The 19,559-nt window shown below is 28.0% G+C and overlaps 1 protein-coding gene across 2 annotated transcripts in view; it reads right to left on the bottom strand.

Annotated features, from left to right (window-relative positions):
- The window catches only part of LOC129958311 (homeotic protein antennapedia-like), a 202,684-nt gene that overhangs the window by 21,513 nt on the left and 161,612 nt on the right, over nt 1-19,559 (bottom strand). For both annotated transcript variants that reach the window (XM_056070709.1, XM_056070708.1), the window contains one exon: nt 16,432-17,333. In XM_056070709.1, coding sequence (XP_055926684.1) covers nt 16,432-17,191 — 760 coding nt within the window. In that variant the 5' untranslated portion in view covers nt 17,192-17,333. The remainder of the gene's footprint in view (nt 1-16,431; nt 17,334-19,559) is intronic.

The raw sequence follows: 19,559 nt of genomic DNA, 5'->3' as shown, positions 1-19,559 counted from the left end.
CCTTCCTTCTGTTGAAAGGAAACAGAATTTAATTCCCTCGCCACTGAAGGAATCCAAAACGAACACCTTAGAAAAATATCTTGAGGAATGAAAGGAATGTGTAAGTACGTCGGCAATATAATTGAACAATACCTTTACTTAGATGATTGCGGGGGAGGGGGGATCTTCAATGCTTCTATTTTGAAGCTGTATTTCTATATATGTTGCAAAGATTAAAATAAAAATCATTGGATTATCCCTGATTGCTTAAAATTGCTTCGCATTAAAACGGATTTTAAGTACAATTTAAAAAGTTCAAACAATTTAATAATAACATGGAAATAAACAACCTAAGAGACAAATAGACATAGATTCGATCTCTCATTAAGATCAAGACATTTATTTGTCAAATTACTACAATACTTAACCTATGCGAACGGCATGTACAACATAATGCATTTCAGAATTTCGTATTAATAATTAATTAAACATGTCTACTTAAGTGGTCCTGCGGTACTCATCCAATCAATACGCAAGAATTTACGACAAGAGATAACAGTATTGATCTTGAATCAAACTCACCTAATGAATCGATAACTTAAATATTCCGTCGTAGGGCGAATCAGTTATCCACATAATGACAAATCAATACCTACATTAAGCAATGAGATATTTATTCAAAATTGAAAGAAAGGTGCCATGTTTTCTTTAGAAATCCGTCTTATTGTGAAGGAGAACTGTATAAAGCAAACTATTTGCTCTAGGAGAATTATTTTATTTTATATCAATGTTTCAATAACCTGTGACAATCATTAATTAAAAATATGCTTGCAGTTGTCCTTAACAGAAATTAAGATTTGCACGTATTTCTTTTGGGAATGAGACAAATGAGGAATTAACTATGTTTTACATATTACCTTTTTAATTTTTTTCAATTTAATTTTTTATCATAAGTATATCAAATTAGCTGAAGCGCAATCAAAAATATTTGTTATAATCTAAACGGACACCATTTCTACGTTGTTTGTATGTAAAGCTCTACTTCACAAAATTAATTAGCAATGATATATATATTTCAGTAATTCTATCATTTATACGAATCATAGTCACTTATTACTAAAAACTGCATTATGAATTTTCGTGAGTATAACAAAAACAAAATTATTAAACCCCTACTATGAACACTTTTATTGTAAATATTCATTACATCAAATGCACGCTAGTTTCACATACAGTATTTATTTATTTTTTTACTTTGAAAAAATAAATGAATATATTTGAATCATGTGATTTAATTGTGACTATTAAGATTTTTCCTTTATTGCAGGTTTCGATATTTTTTATGACGTTGAATAATAATTTCTTATAAACTTAATTTACTGAAAAATTGTTCGACAAAATTCTAAGCTCCTATCATTGCTTTCACTCCCTTTGTTCTTGCATGACAGTTTTGTTTTAAGAGAGTTTCACAGCTAGTTTTTGTCAATATAAAGCCTTTTTCAAAAAGTATCTAAAACCCTCACGTTAAAACTTAGAGCTGAGTGTTATTGTTTATATATGAAAATGAAGTAAAATATAAAATATGGAAATAAAATTAAATATATTATAGTAACCAATTCCTGAAAAGCATTAAAAACTATAGAGTCTAAGTTATTCGTAACACATAACTATTAATGTTATCAATACCCTTATTAGAATCAATTCTTGTTCATGTCATAACAACAAATGTACCATGCCATTAAAATTTAAAATTATTTATAAGATATCTGCAGTATTATGTCATTATCTTCCATAGCAGGAAGACATGATTGTCAAATAGACAAGGTAACTAACTAGAAGCTCCACAATTTTGGGCATTCTGTTGAAAAGTAAGATTTTTTTTTACAGTATTTTCAAAGTAGTTTAATTTGAAAAGACCATATGATCTAATTAATTCAAATTAAAACCATGTCTCATCTAAAGTTTAGAATGCTATTCTTAGAAATTTTTTCATGTTTCTACATTTTCTTGCAGATCAAAGTGATTTTTTTTTTCTTTCTTTTTCAGTTTGCAGGCTGATTCACAAATCAACAGCCTTGGCAAACTTCTTTTTCAAATATTGAGATTGCTATTGTGCTAAAAATTAAATGAATATTTTAAATTTAATATTGTTTTAATTTTTTATTTTATTATATTTATTTATTTATTATTATTATTATTTTGCTTGCGAGACTACGAATGGAACTCTTTTGAAAGTGGTTGCGTACAATTAAGTAATTTGTTATTTCAGTTTATCAATTTCAATTTTTAAAAAAACTTTAGAAATAGAAGAAATCCCATAGGGATAATAGAATAATAAAGCCCTGAAGCTTGTATAGCCTAAGGTCCCCTGAATAGCTTAAATAGTAATATTTAATATTACTACATGCTTATTGTGATATTATGTGAAGTGATTACTTCGTATACTAGCAATTGAAATATAAAATTTAAAAATTTTATATGATATCAGCTGAATAATTGAGGATTCGTTCCCGAAATTCAACTTTAAATTTTCAAACTGAAGGGAAAAACCTCCCCCTCCCACATAAATCACGACATTTCCAGCGCCATCTACCGGAATCGCATAAAAGCGTATAATGAAAATAATTTCTCCAACGAAAGGAAAATACTTTATAATTATAACGTTGTTTCCCTACATTATTTTATATTATGTTTATTTAAAATTCAATAAAAAAATCAAATCATTCTGAAGAAAAAAAACTAAAGACAAAGAAATTATAAACTATAGCAATAAACTTAAATATAATGAAATTAAAATAGACTTTCTCGTTAATGTCTTTCTTAGTTTGCAAACAAAATATTTTTTTAATTGCAAATGATAAATCTAAAATTGATTTCAATAATAATAATATTAATAATAATTTTTTCCCAATATTTGGTTTATCTGTAATAAATACTTAAATGCATCTTTAAAAAATGAGTTAAACAAGATTTATCATCTTTATGAATTGAATTTCATAAAAATTTTCATTTATCGATGTAAAATGATAGCAATTATAGGGAAATATTAACAATGCACGAATAACTTGCGAATATACTAAGTAGAACAAGCATCATATTGTCATTGGTTGCGTACGTTTGCAGCTACAACATAATAAATGTCATCTGAATAAACTATTAAGTGTTCTTACAACGATGAAATGGAGAGAAACACAATCATTTACGTCACAAAGTGTGCGGAAACTTTTTTGTTTTCTTAAACAAGAGTGTGATTCCTAAGTTTTTGGTTCTATGAGGTTTCTTGTCCAGCTGAAGTGACGAAATAGCGGTATGTAGTAGCTTTCATCTTGAAGAACAGGAGCCAATGAACGTGGAGATAGGCGTGGCTACAGCGTTGCTATGCGTCGCATGAGAAATGAGGCTAAAATCGATTTATGGAAGCGCGTTAGATTGTTTACACGAGGAAGCAATGCTGTGTTAGCGGTGCAAGCTTGATTTATACTGACTTCTTACCCTGCACTATAAAACAAGCTTAATAGAGTTTTATCTCCGCGTACTTTGCTTATGTTTTATGGCTGCGAAGCTCTCGGATTTCACACCACAGTCTAATTACAACTTTATTTGATTTAGCTGACATCTCGCACACTAAGAACACCCGCCAAATTAAGAAATATTGCATACTACAGGCTGGCGAACTTAATCATATTTTCACTTACGAATATTAAAGAACAGAATTCAAGAGTGCATCAACCAATCAGAACTCGATTCCGGCTTTATAATTAAGTTATTATGATTACAATTATGAGAGATTTCAGAACTCCTATTATAATTGAAATTCGCATTTTCGAGTCTGGTCTTTATTTTTTGCTTGTATTAATTTAAAAATTCGTCAAATTTCTTTTTTTTTTAACTTTCCAATTAACTTATCAAAAATATATTTTATAAATTAACTACACTTTTCTTTACTTTCAGTAAAAGAGTAATGTTTAGTAACAATATTATCTACTAATAAGCATCATTTTTAATGGTAATTATGACACAAAAAGGGAGACACAGGAAAATTTCTAGTGGCATTTTGTAATATTCTCTATTTTTCAAATTTTTAAAGATTATATTAGCATAATTCGAATGATAAGATTTTTGATTAATTTTTTTTAAATATTTAATAACGTATAAAATGATTATCTGATGCCTTATTTATTTATTTTTTTCAGAGCTTAGAAGATACAGTATATAGATTTTAGTTATTTTCATTCTCAACAGATGGAGCGGAAGTCATGTATGTGAACTATGATACTATGTCCATTCAAGATTTTCATTCATCAATATTTCATATAAACTATACGTAAATAGGTATGGGGAATCTGAAACAAAACTCATATAATTTTTTACGAGCATATTTTCATATATTTTCTTTGACATTTGAATGAGAAATATTCAAAACATTTAAACGAAGAGTTGTTTTTTTTAAATGATTTTTAAATTTATAACTCATGTGAAAATTATTTTGTGAGGGATAGTTATACATTTGAAAATGGTTCATAAGGAGCAAAATATGAAATTTACTTACTACATCAATCTGTTCAGTTCAATTACTTAATTAATTTCTAACTGATATTTTCCATGACACATTGATATTTTTCTTTCCTTCTTGAAATCTATGCATAATTATCTAGTTATAAATTCCACATTGACTTAATTTTTCGAAAAAAATATATCGTAAATTTTAGAGTTTCAGAATGGGTTCCCTGACATCAAATGAATTTTCAAACTTTATGTGTTGCTCTTAATGTGCTCTTAAATGTGTTGCTTTTCAAAACTTTTTGTATCAGCGAAAGAAGGGGAAAATAAAATCCTTAAAGTTGCAAAATGTAAGCATTTAAGATTCATTATAATTTAGACGATGAAATTAATTTTTTAAAAAAATTTTAGGGCACGTCATGCAAAAGTAGAAAGGTTTCTTTCAAGTCTTGAAACTAGCAAATTTAAATATTTCTAGAACTATCAACAAGATTTTAAATGGTATCTACAAAGCAGCGATGCAGTATAAATGATGAAGGTAATAGTTTCATTCGAAGCATTACATGGAATTTTGGGAGATCAAACAGAAGCCTTCTCTTATTTAAATACGAAAAAGTTAACAAGAAAAAAATGAGAAGATTTTAAATTATTTTCTTATTTGAAGAATATTTGAATGCATTTTGAACTAAATAGCATTTTACGTATATATAAGGATACGTGAATATAAGGATGTGAAACTGATAGAATCTTATAAGAGGTCCTATTTTTCATAATAATACTTTATTTTATACATTAGATAAAATAAAAATTACTTTTACTTACATTTATTTATCTTTAAAAATGTACATATAACACCATTTTTGATTTTGGTGAAATAAATATAAGTCAATCAGTAAAGAGAGTAAATTCATTCATTTGATTTATTCCAATTAATATTTTGCATATCATATAATTAAGAATTTCAATTCTAAGCATATTGCATTTATTAATGAAAAGTAATGAGCTGCTATGTCGTATAAATTTAATATTTAGCTCAGTTTAATAGTTATGGTTATGTCATGGGAAATCATTACTCATATTAATAATTTTTTCAGGTTTTTAATGTAGTTTTTAATTTATATTAAAGTGCACATACATTTTGTTATGAAGAAAGTTGTGCATGGCATTGCTTTATAACAAAAGCATTAAATATTTTTTCTCTATAGAAATTTACATAATTTTGAAGAAAATTTGTTTTCTTCAAAATTATTTCATGCTGAATATCTTCTAACCAAAGAATAACAAATCTGCTGAACAAATATTATTTACTCTCATAATTTAAAAAGAGGTTGTCTGACTTATCGATAGAAAAATCTTTTATTTGGTAATTTGGAAGAAATATGCAAAAACTAAAGATAATTCAAGCAAAAGTTATAAAAATGCTTTCAAATTAGGGGTAATCAAAGCGGTGCTTTGATTAAATATCAAGAAATGGCATTTATTGCATGAAATATTCATTTCAAATAAAATTCATCAACATTCCATCAGTTTGCATTATTTTATGGAACAGTAGTTAGAGGGGAAAAAAAAAATTCTTCTGAAGATAATTAAAAAAAAAAAAAAAAAAAATGGCGGATCTCAATCTACATTAGTTTTTTTTTTTTTATCCGAATTAGCTTTGTAAATGAAATCTAGTATCTAAAATCCTCAAAAGTATAAAAAGCAAGTAAAAAAATCATCAAAAGTGTTCTTTAAGCTATATACTCAATTAAAAAAATATAGGAAATAGTAAAATATATGATTTCATGTATTATTACATGAAAAAAAAAAACGATAAAAGCTAAGTTTGAAATATTCGTTTTTATTTTTTTACCCCCAGCATTTTAATATAATGCGTCTGAGCAAATAACTGAAGTCTCATTTTATATTAGTATATAACATTCTGTTATAGTTATTGATACAAACATGAATTGACACAAAAGAGGGGTGCTGCTTCAGAATGGCCATTAACCTACCTAGCAGTAGAGGATTATGAACTATTTCAGGCCTCTCGTTCTGCTTGGGATACAGAGGGCCACCTGTACCTTCTTGACATAAGGGAGGTTGTACGGGGGGCAGAGGGGGTGGTGGAGTCTCGTAAGGTGATAAAGCATCGTACTCCTCTTGTAGTTCACCCCCACACTTTCTTTCACAATCATCTTCGCAATCATCCAAGCCTGCGTTGCAAAATGAAGGTTAACATACCTTAGTAGAAGGTTTGGTTAGGTTTCGTAAAAAAGAAAGATGGGTGAAATGTTCCACCGTTGAACGCGTGATAAGTATGCCTGATAAGATGCATGATGCAGTAAATTATGATTCAGTTACCATTTTATAAAACATGAATATAAAATTGTCTGCCTCACCAATAGGAATAAGAATATCTTTGTAATTTTTTGTTCATGATGACTTTTAAATTTGATTAAGAAATGTGCAATTCATTCCGGATAAATTTTCGCAAGTGATTATCTCTATCAAAAACTTAACAGCCAAAGGATGAGATGGTAGTATAAATGTATAAATTCAGATTGCATTATAAACTCTCTCTATGGATGAAATTAAAATATCTGACGCTGAAAATTTTAGAATCAAAGAAGTTGATTTGATAACATTTATTTTTAGATATATGTCACTGGTCAATTAAATATATTTTTGACACATCAAAATACGAAATTTGAAATAAATAATGGTAGTATATTATCATCTTTTGAAAAATTCTTACTCAAACAGAACTTTCGATTTTCAACTCATTTAGGAAATAACGAAATCCTAGAAGTTCAAGCTTTAAATTAAAATATTCAATCTCCTCATCTATATTACTAATTATACAAAAATGCTTAAAAACTGAATTCATTTAAACCTGGCTAAGGCATACAAGAAATTAATAGTTTTTTTGATCTAATGAGTAGTTCAAGAAATATTTAGAAGATGAGCAACGATTTAAACCTCCTGCAAATCTCAAATCTGACCATTTTCCGCACATAACCTTTACAGCTGTCTAAGCGATCAATAGTCCTCTGAAGCATAACTACTGTTTCCGGAATTGCACAGAGCTAGTTCGCGTGAGCCTGTCAAGTTCAGCAGTTTGATTTTCTGATGAACTGATTTACTAAAGTTTAATTTCCTTTGTGGGCATTTCCATCAACAAAGATTGAAACCTCCTTTTGTTTCAGTAATAATTCTAAAGGAACATTCATTGAGAGTAAGGAATATTCTTTGTTAATGTCACTATACTTTTAATAAAAATGTGGAAAGTTTTGATTCATTCTCATCTTAGCGAAGAATTCAGATTTATTTCAAAAATTATATTGATCCTAAATTGTTATCAATAATTTGTTTCCTTTGAGATTTATGATAAATCAATTATTCTAATGACAGTAAATAATAAATCAAATTTTTAAATTTTTATGTATTCAATGCATACAGACGAGCATCTATTCTTTAAAATTCATGAAATGGAATCTGTATTAAAAAAAGAGACTTGTGAAGTGTGTAGGTAGTTTGCAGATTCACTGTGCCGAACACACATGTAATTTTTCTGCTGCAAATCTAACTTATAAATTTTAATGTTTACATGCAGCGCTGATTAGATGAAACTAATTTTATGTGCAATGTAATTATTCATTATATATCTCGCTTGTGTTTCCCATATGACACACAAAAATCAATATTCTCCACTCTCTATGTGTTGAGGAGACAAATTCAGCTGGGAATAGCCTTTGAAATTAATAATACCGCCATTAAAACACAAAGAAAAAAAGAGAGGTGGAAATTTGTGCGCTATAGTTTAAGGAAAGATTTTTTTTTTTTTTTTTTTTTTTTGGATTTGGTTAAATTAATTATTTCGTTTTATTTTTCATAGAGCTATATTGATTTAAGCTCTATTGATATATTTTGGATTGATTAATGCTCTTCTTTATTTTTTTTTTACTTGTTTTTCTACTATTCTTTCATTTTTTAAATCTAAAATTACGTTTTCTTTATTGAAATAAGTTCAAAACATTTAAATAAAATTATTTGCAAATTTATTTTCAGCTTTTAGTATTAAAAAGAGGAACATTTCACCATCTTTCTCGCTATGCATCATATTATATTTGATATCTCAGCAAAATATTTGCGATAGATTCGGCATGTCTGAAACATGAACTTGACGTTAAATAAAATGCATTAATGGGGCCATTTAAAACTAAAAAAAAAAAAAAAAAATGAAATAATTTCCATTATGTAAAGAACACACAAAAAACAAACAACGTAAAGCGTGCAAGGCAGGCAAAAATGATGCAAAATAAAAATACACACCATAGAAAAAGGAAATAAAGAAAAATAAAAATAAAAAAGACAAGAGCGGTGCTATTTTGGCTGTTTTTGGATGGGTATTTTCATTCTTCGATTAAAAAATATTTCCTCCAGTTAATTGATTTTATATTTTACTTTTTTTTATCGTGACAAGTTTTTGAAAACAATTTCAATTACATCTTAATATAAATAATCAATTCAGCAATTGATAAGCAGAAAATAGCCATGGCGGTGCAATACTGAGTGCAAAATCAAATAACGACTCGTATATTCGAAAAGAGAAACAGAAAACAACTTTTATGATTGCTGAGGAATAATGTGCAAACTTCTTAATGTAAAAGGTTGCATTACGATTATTTTCCTTACTGCAAGCCAGCTATATATTTAAAAGCAAAATATCAACATTCTTAATCACATTTTTTTACTTTAAATTCAGCTGCCTATCCTCAAATAAATCCTATAAGTATTTGATCCATTTATTTCATTTTAATACAGAATGTAATAATGTTGTAGACTGTTAATGTTTCTAAAAAATAACTATTCGAAATTAATAATTATTTAATTTGTTCTAAAATTTGCTTTATTTCGATTTCTTGAAAATTTTCTGAAAATTTAAATATTAGATTCACTGAAAATTTTAAAATTTAAAGATTAAATCGTTTATAATTGTTGTTGCATATTTTAAATTAAAACTTACTTCTTAAATATGCTCAGATTAAACAATAGGACAAAGTAGACAGTTGAGAAATTACTAATAATACTTTGAGACATAGGAACAAAGAATTATTTCAAACTGAGGAGCAAAATTCTGCGCGCATATGAGACAACTCCATTATCAGTTTGTGGTGTTTCGAATCGAAAATTGTTTCTTTAAAATGATAGCCAGTACCAGAAATTTTATGAAACTTTCGGTTATTGCGACACTACATTTTTATTTTTGTGCCAGAAGAATAAAAAGAATTAAATAACAGAATGTTTATAAGCTTGAAAACTTGAGCATCAATAAACTGATAAAATATGATCGGTCAAGTACCCATCTTTGTAACAGTTTTCATATAAATATAATATATATGAAGATACATGGTGAGCCTAAATCTAAATTAAATTACGTTTATTAAAGCTTGTCCACTAAGTCGTGTCAGTAAGCAGTGAATGTAGCAGCAATTCAACAGAACTTAAGCCCTGAGGTTATACATATTTTTATCAGATTATTTAATATATATTATTAAGAACAACAGAATAATTATCTTTGTTTTAAAAACAGCCATACGAAATTAGAAACAGTTTTGGTAATAGTTTTCTTTATATGAATATTTATAACTAATTAGTTTTTTAGTAATGCACTATTGATTTCTGTTATTTAATTTAGTACTATCTGTATAGCATTAAACGCAATCTTAAGCTAGAAGAATTAAATTTCGCACTAGGTTTTCGAAGTGTCGTATTTTCTGTGTTATAAAATTATAATCCCATCACTGAAGATTTTTAGCCAGATTTCATAATTCTACAATTTTAAATCTATATAGTGCTTCTTTAATGTTATTTATTCCTAAACTAATATTTTAATAATCTTTTCTTTTTTATCTGCATAAAAGACAAAACATTATAAAGTAAAAATTCATGTTCGATAAGCAAAAGTCTCCTATTCCCAATATTTGAAAATGTTTAGTAAAAGAAAATACTTCCCATTACGACATTCTATCTTTTCAAAATAAATTTAAAAAATAATAATGAATCTTAATACAAGGCAAGGGGCGAAGTTTCGCCTTTTCTGTTCAAAAGCGAAATGTATAAGATTAAAAATATTCATTTCAAAGAATATAAGAAAGACATTACGAATTACGTTGTTTTATCATTTCTACTTTGAGTTTTCTACGGAGGAATACAAAGTAATTACTTATTATCACTTACTTTCAAATTATACTTACTTTCATGCTTGCATGAGATGTAACATGAAAATAAACATAATTTGAATAAACTGAATACATGAAAGAAAACAATCTTTATTTCTTGTATTTAGTTGATTATTAATAGATTTCTCTTATTTTATTTATTTATTTTACTCTTTCTTCAGTTTTGAACATTCACAACGCTTTCATTTCATTCCAGGTTTAAATATGTTCATTGTACGAAAAGCATCTAAACAGAAATACGATGAATTATTTTAAATGAGAAAGTTCGTTCTTATGGAGTTTTAGAATATTCTCACGTACTCCAAATTCAAGTCCTCTTTCCATGTGAGATAAACGGCACTCTGCAAAATCGATGATGAAGCCTTTCTTTCAACGCATGCGCGCTCTGAATAATTGGGCATTATTTCACTCAAAGACACGAAAATGTCAATGACAGGTGCTAAGATTCCGAAAGAATTTTTAGAGATAAAAAAGGTTAGAGATCTAACTGACCTTCCCTGCCCCAAAATAAACTACCTGGAATTTTCAATGGAATTTATTTGTAAATTTAAATCAGCTGTTAAATTTGGTGACCATATAATCTTTATTTAACCTGAATTAAATCGATGCATTTAAATTAGTTAAGTGGCGAAACGAATAAAATGAAAACAAGACTTCTGCATTTAAATAATATTATATCTAAAAATTTTCTAAAAAGTTTATTTTATTTATTTATTTTGGCATGCTAATAAATTTATCTACACAGTTATTTTCCTTCCTCAATTCAATCTATTTGCGGTTTCCAAGAATAACAGTGCATCATTCCCTCTAATAATACAAATGCAATTGTTTCTATGAAAAATAAGAAGCAATATTTCTTTCTCCGAGAGATTCACTTATTTACCTGAAAAATCAAAAATCTGAGCTTTCTATTAAATATAATCTCACGTAAATAGTAAATAAATCATTACTGAGCTATGAAAATGATTAGTTTACAGGCGAAAAGGTTATCAATTTAAACGGTTTGTTTGTTAATGAAAACTTTCATTGATAAGATTTATGCGCCAGTATTTGTTAGCTATGATGATGGGGGTGATATACAAACTGCATTTCGGATGTTTTTCGTTATATTCATATTTCCAGATATCTAATAGCAACAAAAAGGCATTTTTTTTTTTTTTTTCAGTATTTATGAGGATTTTATATGCTCTCAACGATGTAGCTTCAAACAAAGAATATTCATTTTGAATAAAATAGAAGCAGAAAACTTAACGCAAATAATGACTTCATCTGATTTTGACAGGAAACTCTAATTTCTATTCGGCGTTTACGATTACCATAAAATTTTTCTAATAATATTTAAGTGAATATAACTTAAATATCTTAAGGTAATATTGCCAGTGTTGTTAATATGGCCATTTGGAAGTTTGAATGTGAGTTTAAATTTTTTACCATAAAAAAATGACACAGAAAACACAGAAGATACTACAGTAGCCTTTGGAGTTGAATTAATGAAATAACTTTTTGTGTGGAAGAAAATATATGCGTTTGCTTGCCATCCAAAGCAGTCATTCTCACTTTGATATAGTAAATTTACTCTATTTTAGTGTATTTATTGAATTGAAAAAAACGTAACGCACTATTGAATATGGTAGAATTTTTAATACCATGTAATATGTAACGACTTTCATTTGAAGCATTTATAGTTTATGTTTATTATAATTAATTCGAAGCATTTATAGTTTATGTTATAATTATGTTTTCCCTCCACCCTTTTTTTAATGGCGGCTTAAATTTTTAACAGAATTTTGGAAAGTTTTCAATTTTTAAAATTTATATATTCGATTTATTCTTAAATGAAATAAATGAAGTAATCGTAATGAAATAAAATGAAATAAAAAAAATGAAGTGGCATGTTTTTTTAACCCCCCCCCCTCTCCTCTCACTAAATAAAAATGAAGATCAAAATATGTGAATTTATTGACGAAAATAGGAAAGTGGCCGAGTTAACTACACTGGCCATATTATCGTACAAAAAAAAAAAAAATGTTTTGAAAAATGTTTAAATTGAAAGTCGAAAGCGAAAACAAAAATTCTTTTAAATTCTCGGAATGTACGTCAAGAGAGAGAGAGAGAAAAAAAACTTTTTTCAACATTACTACAATTATTTGAAAGAAGAGTCGCTATTTTATTCTCAGGTGTTTTATTTCCTTCTGCTTAAGGATTAATATAGTCATGACTTTAAAGGTCGACAGTGTCAATAAATTAGAAACTAATTCCTATTGGCGATTCTAACTGACAATTATAATCCAGACAATAAAAATAATTGAGGGATTGAATGGAAATTAGTTACCACTGAAAATTAAATATGATTTCATTCATGTCTTAGAATAGACATTCAGTTCAGTCTTTTCGTAAATCAGAAAAAAATTTCATATGTGTATATTTTAAACGCTGTGTATTCTTATTGTTATTTGATCGCTTACTTATCTTGCAAATCTATACCAATGATAATCTTCCCTGCAATATTAGATACAGTTATAAGTCTGAAATTTTTTTTGTGTGTGTGTAATGTTAGAAGAAAATCACAAAAGTTTTAGCCTATTTGGTAATACAGGTGTAATGAATAGTTTCCTCTATCGGTAAAATAAAGCTGTTTTAAATCAGTAAAATAAAGATCTTTGATAAAATTATTATTTGTTTATGTTTTGCCTATGTGGTAATTAAATACAAATACATATCTTATCTTGAAAGGCATTTTTATAGCTCTGCAAAACTTATTAAAAAGAACCCTTTACTTATTAAGCTTAGCACATAATAAAGCTCCGTAAAATCAAAATTTAAATACCAAAATATACAATAAATTTTAAAGTGTCGCGAACATTTGTTCGATATATTGTGATGCAATTCACTATTCATTCATTTTTTTTTCTTTCTTTGCAAACATTTACTTGCTGAAAAATCATTAATATCTGAACAAAATAGGATATATATATATATATATATATATATATATATATATATATATATATATATATATATATATAACAATATTTTATTTTTTAACAAAAATTTATATCAATTTTAAATGCCTGTTCAATGGCTGAATTGCTTTCAAAGCGAAGCGATTAAGTATTGATAACGTTAGCTGGAAAGATAAAGCTAAACTAACGTTAGCTAAAAACCATCAGAACTAATTACAAAACTGCAACTAGTTGTATCGTTTGGAGAGAGACATTACGGCAGTACCTTTTACTTAACTATAAAATTTAGTAACTATTAGTTATACAAAACGGCAGTGCAAATATATTTTAAAGCTGGAATAATTATAAGTATTGTCGATGAAATTGTGTGAAAGAAATGTAATTTTTTGAATATAAAGAAACTTTAAAGCATTCGATTTATTTATAAATTTTATAAATATTCAATAATTAAAAATGCTTAGAATAAGATGCTAATGTTGGTAAAAGTCATAATTTCGAAAGTTTAAGCTTTTCATATTTATCAAAACCTTGATCTTGTATTTTCATAAAAGGCAGCAGAAACGCAACTAATTAACATCAACAATTTAAAGTAACTAAAGTAACTTTCTTCTTTTTTTTTTTATTTTCAAGAACTAAAGCACTACGAGAATCTGGTAGTAGGAACAAAAATTTATTAGATCGATACTTAGACTGTCCTAAACCAACTTTTTGAAATTGTCAAAAGTAATAAAATTTGGAAATCAATGGATGAATATTACATTAATTAATCTTAAAATTATAGACATCATTTTTCAGAAATAGAAACTTTCTTACTTAAATCTTTTTTTACAAATTAGAAGTTTAAACTGAATAACAATCACATAAATTACCAGATATTTAAGCCGCTGATAATTAAATCATCGTAGCAACCTTACAGAGGCGAATATTTATGTTATTGCTAAAAAGTAACTTTCAATAAAATGCAAAAGATGAGGATAATTATTTTAAAGCGTTTGAAATTCACTCTCCATGGATGATAAAAGACGGAAGACAGAATATCATTACGTTTTATTCAGCATTTCACAGAAATAAGTCAATTGCTACAGTGAAATGTGAAATATATATATATATATATATATATATATATATATATAAAGATGTGAAGTGATAATAATATGTGAAAAAAATAAAGACGTAAAATTAAAAAAAAAAGTAGTTTGATTTTAACTATAATTTTAAAGCAAGGATTTTGTTTCATAAGTAACATGTACTCTTAAAATAATATTTTAATAACTGTAGTACGTTTAGGTGAAAAAAATTCCTAGTAATAAATACAACAAATACTTTCATTTCAAGAGCAACTACTATTATAACCATACTCATCCATATACTGTCGAAAAATAATTTTGCTCTCTGAAAAGTGCAAAAAATCGAATAATTCGTTCGTTTCTTCATACATTGTTTTAAATACCATGAATAATTTTCTCATAATCCCCTGGATTGATATAAAAATGAACTTTGTATATTTTATAATTCTCGAATTAAAGGGGGGAAATAATTTCCCTGAAATTTCAACTAATTATGAATTTACCTTACAATAAAATTTAGTAGATATTAGCTATACAAAAAGAATATTTTGAATATAAGGTTCCGTTAAAATAGGAAATTCTAATAATATTTCCATACATTTAAAAAAAATTTTTTAATCCTGTTACTGTCTTCATAACAGCACTGCAGTGAAAGTGATATGTATTTTTTTTTTTTTTTCATTTAGCCAAAGAAATGAGACACACAGATAATTAAAAGAGAGAAAGAAAGAAAAAAACAACACTACATTAAGTATGACAAAAAAAAAATCAACACATAAATTAACAAGGAAAAAATAACGCATTACGAGCAGTTAAAAAAAAATGCAAATAAAAACAAACGCAAAACAACGACACAAAAACTACAACACATTCAATAATAATATCTGCAATATTGCAAAATACGTAAAAATAATATGTGTATTAGATGAATATATTTAGAGATACAATATTAAAAAATAACACTTCAATACCATATGATTTACATTTATTTATATCTCGTATATTTCATAGAAAGGTATTTAAAAGCTTATTAATGTTATTAGTATTTATACAGCTGGTGTATAAGATGAATTTCTCTTCTAAAAAATGCAAAAAATAAAGCAAAGCAAATATCTTCAAATTATTTAATTATGAGGAACATATCTAAATTAATTACAATAAAAGGTTTCAAAAATGAGAAACAAAAGTATCTTTTTTGTCAGAGAGAAAATCTAAGGTATCATGAAGAGTTAAAACATTGCTCTACTATAATATATCTTCATGTCGAAAGATACCTAGATATTAAAATCATATTATAGCTACGCTAAAAGTAATGAATGACTCTGAAAGAAAGCAAAAACGAATTATTACTTGAGTCTAAGAAATAAAAACTTTTTTACTTGAAAATGAAATCATTATTTAATCATTTTATTGAGAAATATAGCCTAATTTTGACGAAATTACTCTGCATCTCCTCCAAGATTGCCATTTAAAATGACATTTTTCAAATAATAAAAACGAAGAATGTTTATCATGTTTAAAATTTCAAGCAAAGAAAAACTGCTTTTTTCCCTACTCATACAAAAAAAAGCCCCCATTGTCATTTAAGTTCTGGCATCCAAACTATGGTTTGTTTTTTAAATCCAGAAGTTTTGAATATTAAAAATCTATAGTTATGTGAGTAAAGTTTTTCTGAAAAACAGAGAATGCTAAACTTACCGAACTGACTCCTCATCCAGGGATAAAGTGGACTGGGCATATTCCCAGCCTGAGGAGGTTGAACCTGTTGCTGCTGCTGAACTTGTTGCTGATTGGGTGGGGGACCGCCATGATTCTGATACATCTGGGGAGGTGGCTGCTGTGGGGACTGAACCGGACTTTGGCACGGGGGCATGGTATTGGGCGGCGGTGGGGGCGGCGGCCCACATTCCGAATTCACCTGTCGATGGACCACCCCGTTGGGGTCGTGACCCATAGCTTGTTGTTGATGGGGCGGTCCGTGTGGAACCGGTTGAGGTTGCATTTTACAGCTTGGGTATTGAGCTGGCGACATGTTTGGATGCTGTGCACCGTTGGGGTCGTGATGGGGCGACCCTCGGCAATTATTCTGACCATCTTGTGGTACATACGCGTTAGGATGGTTCATGGGAGCATGCTGGGGCGGTTGGTGAGCAGGTTGAGGTAATGGCGGTCCAGGCGGTGCCTGATTGCAAGGATTCCCATAATACTGGCCCGGTGGGCTTGGTGAATTTGGCGATGAGGTAATCGGACGAATCTCCAGTCTATCATATGGGGGAAACCGAGGATACGTGGCCCCCTGCACCGGTGAAGATGCATATTGCGGTTGAATATATTGTCTCTGTCCTTGGTCACACATGTCACCATTGGGTTGTGTGTGAACCGGTTGTCCATTATACTGCTCGACACCTCCAGGACTACGAAGGTCCGGCATGTAAGAGTTGGTATAATACGAACTCATACTGTGTTCTTGATCTGTAGAAACGTAAATGGGAGACCAGTTCTTAAATATAGCCTCGGCCGCTTGCGGACACTGCGCAGATGTAGTAGGATTCGCCGTCGTGAAGCTTGGTAACCACCAGTGGTCTTGATATCATTCAAGCCTAGAGGGGAAAAAAAATATCAATGTGAATATATAGGTACCCTTTCATTTCTTACAGAGTTAAGAAAATTTATTTTCAGTGAAAATATAGGTGCAGCGCTCCATTTCTCCTCCCTAAATGCTTAAAGAATATTTCATTTTCAAGGAAAGAGGGGCGGGATCTATCATTTTTTTTTTTTTTCTCTTCTCTTGACAAAATTAAATGTGATTATATATCAAATTTTTTTCATAATTAACGATCTTTCTATTTCAAAATGTCGCATTTGCAAAAAGTTGTAATTTCACATAAATACTCTTCAGTTCAGAGCTACTTATTATTCTTTTATATTTATTTCTATAGCCGAGAAAATGAAAACTGCAGTACTTCACTTAGAAATAAGTTTGATCTTAATCAATATACAGACACTTATAAAAATTCGAGTAACTATTTTTCAAGTGAGTGAAAAATCCCAAGGTTTTTTTTTTTTTTTTTTGCTCAAAAATGAGCAAATAATATTCATTATTGAAATGGAATTAGATGTTAAAATGATTCCTCAAATTATTTAAGCTAATTTTCGTTAAAAATTCAGACAAGAACATGTTTCAAGCAGAAATCACACAAGTGTATATTTTTCATATAGCTCTAATCAAATTCGTTTTTTAAACCCTCTTATCCCTCTTAAATTACTAATTCGTAAATGGGATTATCTCATTTTTTTAAAATCTCAAATGAAGCATTTTATTATTCATATGCATTGCATTTGCAATTTGGCGATATTAGGAATTAAGTTGATAATTCTTCTTGCCTCCATTTCTCGTTTTTTCATTTATAAGAAACATAACCCAGCACGATATGAATATCGCATAGCCATTATAAATCAGAACTGGAATCTAATTCATGTGATTTTTCGATATTCGCTAATATAGATTAAAACAGAATAGCATCTTGCTGTATGTAGCAAAAATTTGAAATAATCAAAATTTAAATGCTTTGAATTAATACTTCCAAACAAATGTTTACAATTACAATTTTTATTTACAGTTTTATAAATTAATTTGTATATTATCCTCCCATTTTTCATAATTCGAAATTATTCTGAGAATAACGTAAGCAATATATTATTTCCTTTTTATTATGAAAAGGCCTAATTTACATATATACGACGAATTTTCTAATTTCCTGCTTGAAAATAATCTTGTAATCATAAAGTGAAACCAAGCAGCAATAAGACCAGGCTTGAATAACCCAGACACAGTACTGAGAAAAATGAATGAGGCAGACTACTGAGAAAAATAAAACACATTAAAAATTGCTGTGAAACCCGACGTCGATGGAATCAAAAATTTAAGGTCTTTCTTCACCACGACGGTAGGGGAGAATCGTAGATTGAAGAAAATAATCATGAAAAAATGATGATCGTATAAATTTAAGATTATAAAGGCAATGAAAACCAAAGTTGATAAAAAAGATAATTAAATGTATTTAATGGCGATAAATAGCACAGTGTAATTGAGGATGGTGTTATTGATATATTTTCGATCAATATTATACGGAGGCTAATGTATAGCTGCAGTGCATTTAGTCAAATCTTTAAAATCTTCCCTTCCTTACAATTTGGAACATACACATATTATAGATAGAAAAAAATCTATAAAATTGGTAATGCAAAGAAACATATAATATTTTATAGAACTTTCGTTATCAAGTATACTTATTTTAGATTTTGTACTTTATATTTCTGTCAATTTGTGTATTGACAATTCGTAAATATCATGTACATATTAGCATTAGACAATATATGCCAATAATTTTGTAAATCGCATTGTTTTAAATAATAGTTGGAATGTTAAAAATATATTGACTGATATACCAATGCTTTAAGTTAAAATTGTCAAGAATAAAAATATGTAGTTCTTAGCCTAAAACTTTATTATGATTTCTCAAAAATATAAATTTTTTTCTATCGGTTTCTCTCTTTGATTTAATAATTATTAGAGTTATATTTTAAATGACTTAAATGTGTGGCTTGTATTATAAGTTTCTTTTACATAATTTCTGAACGATGCAATAATATCTCGAAATGTTGAGGTGATATGAAAATACCTATAGAAAATATATTAATTGAATTATTTCTTAAAAGTTTTATTTATCTCAATAAATATAATTCTCCAAATATCACTAGGTGCATATCTTAATATAAATACTCAAATACGAATTAAGTTGTAATAGGATTCAAAGGGTTTTTTT

This window comes from Argiope bruennichi, chromosome X1 (assembly GCF_947563725.1).
Source record: "Argiope bruennichi chromosome X1, qqArgBrue1.1, whole genome shotgun sequence".
In the NCBI taxonomy this organism is placed as follows: domain Eukaryota; kingdom Metazoa; phylum Arthropoda; class Arachnida; order Araneae; family Araneidae; genus Argiope; species Argiope bruennichi.
The sequence above is the reverse complement of the archived record's forward strand: the minus strand, read 5'-3'. Positions and strand labels throughout refer to the sequence as shown.